At 41.2% G+C, this 8,204-nt stretch overlaps 1 protein-coding gene across 1 annotated transcript; it reads right to left on the bottom strand.

Annotated features, from left to right (window-relative positions):
• Positions 1 to 720: 720 nt before the first annotated feature.
• On the bottom strand, positions 721 to 7,784 carry LOC130834497 (rho GTPase-activating protein 20-like). The gene is made up of 5 exons (XM_057704642.1): positions 7,715 to 7,784; positions 6,605 to 6,780; positions 5,054 to 5,215; positions 1,511 to 1,620; positions 721 to 967 (listed from the first exon to the last, which is right to left on the bottom strand). The coding sequence occupies exons 1-5, from the start codon at positions 7,782 to 7,784 to the stop codon at positions 721 to 723; spliced, it is 765 nt and encodes a 254-aa protein (XP_057560625.1).
• Between the last annotated feature and the right edge of the window lie 420 nt (positions 7,785 to 8,204).

The following is an 8,204-nucleotide window of genomic DNA, read 5'->3' as shown; positions in this document are numbered from 1 at the left end:
TCTTATTAAAATTTATAAAGTATCCAATACAGAAAAACTTGTGTGGTTTACTTCAGTTAAGAAATATCTGAAATATGGGAAGCAGAGATTTCAGTGGTTTTTTGTGAAAGAAGGAAGCAGCTGGAGAGAAAACATGTCTGCTTGTCTAACTGCATTGCCTTGCCTCATGCTTGCTCTGGGTAAGCTTGGGGGAAGAGCTCTGATCCTATTAGGCATGCTGTGGCTCTGTTAGGATGTTCTGAAATCTTTTACTAGTTTCTTCATCCTGTAGTGGAGGTGAAATAGCAGCCAAGTATTTTTCTGAACGAGCCAGCGGGAGGCCAGCATGTGTGGAGCCACAGGTGCTCACGTTGCCTGAGCCACCTAGGATGTGCCAGCAGTGACTGGAGCCGCAAGGTGTTGGCATCACTATGTAATGATGAAACCATGGCTTGGAAACTTTGCCCAAGTTTACACATCCTTCAGTGATTAGGCTGAGAGTTGAACCTTGGCTCTTAGACTTCAAAGCCCAGATTCTTTTCTATCATATCATCCTACTCTCATCTTTCTATTGTTTGGGTCTCCTAGATGGAAAAGGAGAAGTGACTCAACTGCTCTCAGCTTCCCGCTTAATAGCCCACCTTCCCATATCCCACCAGAGAAGGACTCTGCCACTCCAGGGGAGTGTAATTAAAATGTGCACTTTAAAAAACTGGTCCATCAGAGTTAATACCACAAACTTCAGGTTCGAAGCGGGGACCCCTTCCCATAAGGCATAAAAATGAGAGATCTTATTACCTTTTTTCTGAAGTCGTTTTCTAATGCTGAGCTGCCAGAACGAGGTGGGCAAAGAATGCTTGGGGCTATACACACTGATAAATTGTGAGCTGTCATCTGATTGGATGAGGAATTCTGCTCAATGTTGCGTAACACTCCAAAAAGGTATTGCAAGAGAACTACATTAGCTCTTGGCAGCTGGCCTAAAAGACTAAAGGCAGAAGAATGCACTTCTAAATAAAACAAGTCATTTTGCTTAGGAAGTGGAAATACAAAGACAGAAAATAGAGGACTTCTTTGTATACTATGTACACATTCCACTCTCACAGAGTTGCAGGCGTGAATGCATACAAAAATGTTTCATTGAATTTAATTCCTGATCCAGATAAGAACTCCTCTGGTTAGTTATGTGTTTGACAAAGTTAAAATCAAATACCCCTGGCAGATTGGTCCTTTAGCATCTCTTTTTAGACCAGTGGATTTCATCTCCAGCAGTTTCATGTATTTAGAAGGTATAAAAGGGTCAAGGATTCCATATTAATAAGATTAGGAGAAAAACACGAATTCAATATCAGCAGTAAGGCATGTGTCTATTTTTTATACTGGCTGCCATGGTTAGGATCAAGTGGAACCCTTTGACATTGGTCATTATTTTAGTGGACAAAGCTGTAAACTATAAGCTAAGATTTTCCTGAGAGTATGTTGGTTGCATTTTTGAGGTGTGAACAGGGTTGAGTAATTATTGCATCATTACCTCTGGGCTGCAGCTATTTTCTCCTCCTCGTTCCCCTGGTCAATAACACCAAGCCATTTATCATAGAGACTGGCCGAAAATATACTTCCTTGGATATTTCGAAGAAAATCCTTACGTGGGTAAAAAAATATATATTAATCTTAAGTTAAATATGTTGGAGAAATTACAGAGAAAACATTTAGTTGCAAAATTGAGTTCAGTGCCCATTTCCTTCACAACTACACAAACTGTGATCCACACAGAGCTTGGCTCTGATTCTCCATAGACTTGCACATCCAGAAGCATTGCTTGGATTTTCTGCAACTGAAATTAGAAGCATAAAAGTAGAGTCTGGGCTGTAGAGAGAGTGAAGCTAAAGCCCCTTCTATCACCTGGAACTTACTCTTTGTGTACATGTTAGCACAGTAGCACAAACTGACAAGGTCTGGTGATAGCTCATCCTAAATCGTATTAGTTTTTTGAAAAGAAATGCACATACCCATTTTGCTTGTTTACTTTAGACACAGTGCTTGCTCTTAATTCAAGCAAGAGAAGTTCTGAAACAAAAAAATAACCAAAAAACACACTCCCACATGCTCTTGCATCTTAAGAGAGAACTGGGCTTTCTGACTTGAGGTATGTGTGCTCCTTGGGAAAAAACTACTCTAATAATAGTTTCAGTCTTCCTTTTTTTTATAACTATATAAAAGTTTGTTCTGCAGACTTCTAAGCAGCAGGTGTTGAAATATATCCAAATCCCCAGTGGGTAACTACATGTTACCTCTTACACCTCCTTGAATGGAACACATCCTCCTAAAAAAAGGAAATTAAAAATTTAGATATATAGCAGCTTCAGGCCTCTGAGTATCAGGCTAGTGATATGCAAATGTAAGTTTGCCAAGTGGAGGCCTGGAAAATTTGTCCCTTTAGAGGGCTGAGGAACAAGTCTTAATATCATAGAATTGGGCCCATTAAAATTTATGAAGTTGTAATCTTCTGTGCAAGACTGAGGGGAAATTATTGCATTGCCTTGCTAGTTTCAGAGGCACACCTTGCTTCCACTGATCTTAATATATCGCCCGACTTCTCTTAGTAGTAGTTTGTCCAGGAAGTGCTTCTAGGCAACTATCATGATTATAATCCAGTAACTGTCCACTTGTTCTGATACTTATTGAGCTACTCTTTGTGCCAGACACTCTGCTGAGTACTGGGGATAGAGCAGTGAAGACAGTGGACAAAGTCTCAGTTCTCTCAAACCTTCACTGTGTTATTGGTATACAATACCCACTCACGGTCTTTAAGTTCTTCACTGTTTCCTACGGAGTGACCCCAGTGTCTTTGGAGAGAAGCAGCACTCCAGCTTTGGCTGGTTCTGGGAGTCTGGGAGGGTGCAGCAGGGCCTTTGCCTCATGTGTACCAAACTGCATGCACTTGGAGTGTGTGTCTCCTCTCTTTCCTGGACCCTGTGCTGCAGAGCCCACTGGTGGGGCTGAGTGTCATTAAGCCAGAACATGACCCATGCAGAATATGCCAAGGGTATCTGCTGTTGGACCTCTGTTTACAGAAAGTTTAATGGCAAACTCGGTGCGGTACACATGATACATTCATTTCTGATTGAGGCCAACTCTCTGGTTAGTTTGACACGTGGTATCATCAAGGTCAACGTTGCAAAGTCTGATCCCACCAAGGTCCGTCAACTTTAGGAAGAGAAAACTTTGGGAATGTCTAAGAACCGTACCCATGAGTAGCCACCCTCTTGCTAGTCTGTGCTTATAACACGGAAATAGGTAAGAGCCTACTAACTCTTGCTAGAAAATCAAGTCAGTTCCATGTGTGTACCTTACAGAGGGCAACACTTAGCTTGCTGTTTGCCTACCTAGTGTGCATTATTATGGTGCGAGTGTAGTAGCAGTCAACTCTAAGTCATTTCTAAACTGTCGCTCTTTATCATATAATTGAATTATGACCAAACAGTAATAGGGGACAGGGAAAGACCACATGTTACTGAGTTCCTAAGATAATTTTAATAACCTGTTTACTACATTAACATATTTTTGTTCAGAGCTACTAACAAGTAGAATGTAACTAGACACTTGTAATTCAGCTGTATCATTTCAAACTCAATCTATTTTTGTATGAATCTATTGAATTTTCAGAATTCCAAACTGATTTTGACTGCTGCACCCACTTTAAAAGTCAGATTTATAGGAAAAGGCACGTGGGTAGGAGCTGGTTACCATGTAACTATAACCGCAGGTGGTGGGTTAAACATAACAAGTATTAACAAAGGATGCCAAAGGTGGTACAAGGAGGAAAAAGGAGGAACAAAGGGTGGAGTCATCCCTACACTAACTTTAAAGTAAAAGGCATTGAGAGACAGGGGAAGGAAGATGAAATGGTCAGCGATTTCAGTGGCCTCACTGAGCATTTTTTGATTTATGGTAAGGCAAATGTTTACTTACTGTGGTAAACTTCTGTAACTGTTTCCAAAAGCTTAATATGAATTTTCTTTACTATGAACTTTGCCTTCATTAGTGGCGAGGAAGTCATTACAAGCAGGAAGCTTGTTTTGGTAAACACTCTGTGTGTATAAGTGTGTGTTTTGAAATTTATTATTTTTATTCTTTTGCATAGAGTGTTCAGGAGTAAATGGGGGAGGGTGTTGTGTGATGAAAAAGGAAAGTATATCTAACATGTGGGGCTTTTAACACCCAAAGTAGCTTCCTCCAATTCTGACTTGGTGAAGTTTTCTTTTTTTTAAGAACTTTTATTGAGATATAGTTAACATACAATAAACTGCATATATTTAGAGTGTACAATTTGGTATTTTTTTTCTTAGCAATGTATATATGGCAATCCCAATCTCCCAGTTCATTCCCCCCAACCCTCCCCACTTGGTGTCCATATGTTTGTTCTCTACATCTGTGTCTCTATTTTTGCCTTGCAAACCGGTTGATTTGTACCATTTTTCTATATTCCGCATATATATGTTAATATACGATATTTGTTTTTCTCTTTCTGACTCATTTCACTCTGTATGACAGTCTCTAGGTCCATCCATGTCTCTACAAATGTCCCCGTTTTGTTGCTTTTTACAGCTGCATAATATTCCACTGTATCTAAGCACCACATCTTTTTTATCCATTCATCTGTTGATGGACATTTAGGTTGCTTCCATGTCCTGACTATTGAAAATAGTGCTGCAGTGAACATTGGAGTGCATGTGTCTTTTTGAATTATGGTGCCCTCTGGGTATATGCCCAGTAGTGGGATTGCTGGGTCATATGGAACTCTATTTTTAGTTTTGCAAGGAACCTCCCAACTGTTCTCCATAGTGGCTGTATTAATTTACATTCCCACCAACAGTTCAAGAGCATTCCCTTCTCTCCACACCCTCTCCACCATCTACTGTTTTTAGATTTTCTGATGATCCCCATTCTAACCGGTGAGGTGAGTGAAGTGTTTTTATATTACGCCTGTTAGGGTTCTTGGGCAGTCATGATGCAGGACCAGTCATATAGCTTCAGAGTTACTCTGTGTGGATAATGCTAGAAATTACCCTACCTTGAAGACGGACGCTGCCACAAGAACGGATTCCTCATCCAAGTTCACTTTGTCCCCAGAGTTTATCTTCTCCTGTAGGGCTCTGCATGATTTTATACTGCCTGGTTTTCTGAAGATGCCTTCTGTGAGTGGCCCTTTTTGATTGATAAAGTAAAGTATATCCTATAGAGAAAAAAAAAAGAAAACTGTGCAGCATTTCATATCTACAAGCTCAGAGCACAAGCTTGCCCCCTTTTTGACAGAGCTGAGGTGTATGAGGGTACAGTGCTAGAGCTGCAAGGACTGGAGTCAATTTGAAATTTTTTTCAGTGTCTCTAAATATATTTTCTACCCAACAATCCATTTTACATTCATACACTGAAACATTTGACACACTTGCTTAATCAGATTTTCCTTTTTAGTAAATTTACACTAAGTCAAACTTCTCTGCTTTGAGGCGTTAGTAGAATCATCCTCTCCTCCTCCACTGTTCCTTTCTCAGTATTACCTAATATAGATGCCCCTTCCTAAGTGTAGAAATCTTTTTCCATACTCATTTCCCATTTGTTTTTTCTTTTTTCCGTGACTGTACACCCCATTTCTACTTCCGGTATTTCCTCCCCTCTCTTAAAACAGGCTCAAAACCCTTCTCCTCCTTCTCTGATCACATTCCCTTCCCATCAGTCTTTCATTTCCTTTTGCTGTGTCTTCAGGTCCTGTACTTACAGGGTAGAGAGATAACAGATGTTGGAGTCAGGTAATCCAAGCACTCTGAACTCTGTTATGCTACTCATCTGCTGTGTGACTATGGGCACAGCACATACTTTATTGAGGCTTTTTTATTTTTCATTTATGAAGTGGGGATGGTAATTATCATAGTTAGCCCCAAATTTGCTGTGAAAGGTGCAAGGACTGGGGTAGGAGCTAGCATGTACCTATTAATAGCGTGATACATTTCTTCATAGATAGCGTAAGAATCCCTGCATCTAGGACAGTGCTTGGAGGGATAGTGGACCGTGAACAGATGTTAACACTGACAATTCAATACACTACTTTGAGATAACAGAGGCCAAACTCTGTGACTTTCATTGGACACATTCTGTCAGGATTAAATGATTCGTATTTGCCAGAGGACATCTTTATGCTTAAGCATGTGAATTACAAATGAAATCTCTGTGAGATGTTTTGAGTGGTAAGGTGGAGTAGACTCAGCTGAAGGAGACTTGAGACTTGTATGGAGTTCAAGGAAGGAGATGAGGATATGAGGATGAGGTGGGTTTTCAGAGATTCATGTGCACAGAGTCCGTTACAGTTGATCTGACCAGGTGCAGGTGGGTCTTTGCTGAAACCAGTGGAATGGCCAAGAACATCTTTTCCTTGTTGTATTTGCCTTATGACTCTGCGGTACCTAAATCAAATCCTATTCTTTGAAATAGTGTTAACAAAACTTCTCAGTCAGAGCCAGGGGCTGTCTAATGACGTCTCCATTTGAGGGTGGATTTGGATGAGAACACGTGATCTCTCAGAGCTCCCCTCCTCAAGAGGGCTGCAGAAGCCCAAAATGAGACCTACTCGGATTGGGGTGGGCAGGCTGTCATCATCGCACACATCCTCCAGAGAAACTCCGAAGAGCGGTTTTGGCTTTGTGGGCGGTGGGGCTGGGCCCTGGCTGTCCCGGCGAGTCCTGAAGCTCCGCCAGAAGGCCCAGTTTTTGGCAGAACTCTTCTTGACTGTCTTTTGGCCTGCATCTAAGGAAGAAGTGAGATTATTACGAATAGCAGTGTAGTTTATTTAACCTGATTTCCACGGTTTACATTTTACAGCATATTCATTGCAGTGTCCGGAAGAGAGCAAAACTGAGTCATTTGTTGTACAGAATTTCCCACATTCTGAAATTGGCTACTTGCATCCTTGTGGTGTTCATGTGTTCTTCTTCAACGTATCCTGCAACCCAGTATTTAAACTTAGAGGCTTGATTAGACTCAGGACTGATTCTCCCAGTGACAGTATTCCCCAGACAGTGCTATCTACTGCCTCTTAACTGTGTCCTGAGGCACTTAACCTCTATTATACAAATTTCCTGATGTTAAGTGTTATCAGTGGATTCAGGTGTCAGATCTCATTTTAAAAGCTAAAAAGATTTGGTATTCAAATCAAGCAGAGTTTGGTAATCATTTACTTTTGTAGTAGGTTTCTTCCCACTCTTAGATTTCCTGTTTGGCTGAGTACCCAACCATGGTCAACTTTCTCCCGTCAAAAGGATCTGCCTGTCATGACACATCCTGCCTGACCCCACTTCTCAGCCAGCTTCTGGACCTCTCTTCTGGGTGGCCACAACCCTCTGGCAGCTCTATAGATGACTTTCTGCAGTCAGGGTCCTTGGGAAGTAGTCATTAAATGCTGGCTATATGGTAAGATGCCAGGTGGCCATCTTCCTGTAACACCCTACCCAGCTACCCAGGCCCCTGTCAAAGGAAAGCTGAAGACAGGCTTTTAAAGAAAAAGTGATCATCAATGAAAAGCTGAGTTCAACATTTCTACTGCCTAACTGTGAGTATTTTCTGGATATTTGCTTAAGTAACCTGTTTAACATTTACTTAAAAAACCTGCTGAAATAACCAACTAAAAAAGTCAACAGAGGTGCCAAGTTGTAGGAAAATAAACAGATGAGCAACATTTTACCAAATATCCTTAAACGCCCATCCACTTGGCTTTCCTGAGACATAGTGAGTGCATCACCATGTCCACTCATGTGGACGGAACACTTCTGGTTCTGGATGAGAGAACCAGAAGGCTCCTGTTCTGCCAGCTAGTTGGATAAGTTACTTTAAACTCTTTGAGCTTTGGTTTGCTCAAATTTAACATAAATGATGCTACCTACACTTCATTGAACTACATAATGTAATGTACTACTCAACACAAGACATGGCTCATAGCAGCCTTAGCAGAGGTAATTTCCCCCCCCTCAGAGAGCCTAAGGCAGCCTAGACACCAGTCTCCTCCCTGCAAAGCAGACCCCACCCCCATTCTTCAGTTGATTTTGCAGCCTGCAGATGTGCAGTCATGAACGAATGCCACCAGTCCACCTTAGGCTCTTCCTGCCCTGGCATGTATACCTCCATCATTTTAAAAGGAGAGAATGAAGAAAGCAAATACATTCTTAAATCCAGGA

This window comes from Hippopotamus amphibius, chromosome 13 (genome assembly GCF_030028045.1).
Source record: "Hippopotamus amphibius kiboko isolate mHipAmp2 chromosome 13, mHipAmp2.hap2, whole genome shotgun sequence".
Taxonomy (NCBI): domain Eukaryota; kingdom Metazoa; phylum Chordata; class Mammalia; order Artiodactyla; family Hippopotamidae; genus Hippopotamus; species Hippopotamus amphibius.
The sequence above is the reverse complement of the archived record's forward strand: the minus strand, read 5'-3'. Positions and strand labels throughout refer to the sequence as shown.

Excerpts from the sequence above, each read along its gene's own strand:
- LOC130834497 (XM_057704642.1), bottom strand. The coding sequence starts at position 7,784 with ATGAGTGGACATGGTGATGCACTCACTATGTCTCAGGAAAGCCAAGTG. Across the intron at positions 6,781-7,714 it reads TGGGCGTTTAAGGATATTTG|ATGCAGGCCAAAAGACAGTC; the intron begins GTAAAATGTTGC and ends CTTCTTCCTTAG. Across the intron at positions 968-1,510 it reads AAAATAGCTGCAGCCCAGAG|TCTTTTAGGCCAGCTGCCAA; the intron begins GTAATGATGCAA and ends TTCTGCCTTTAG.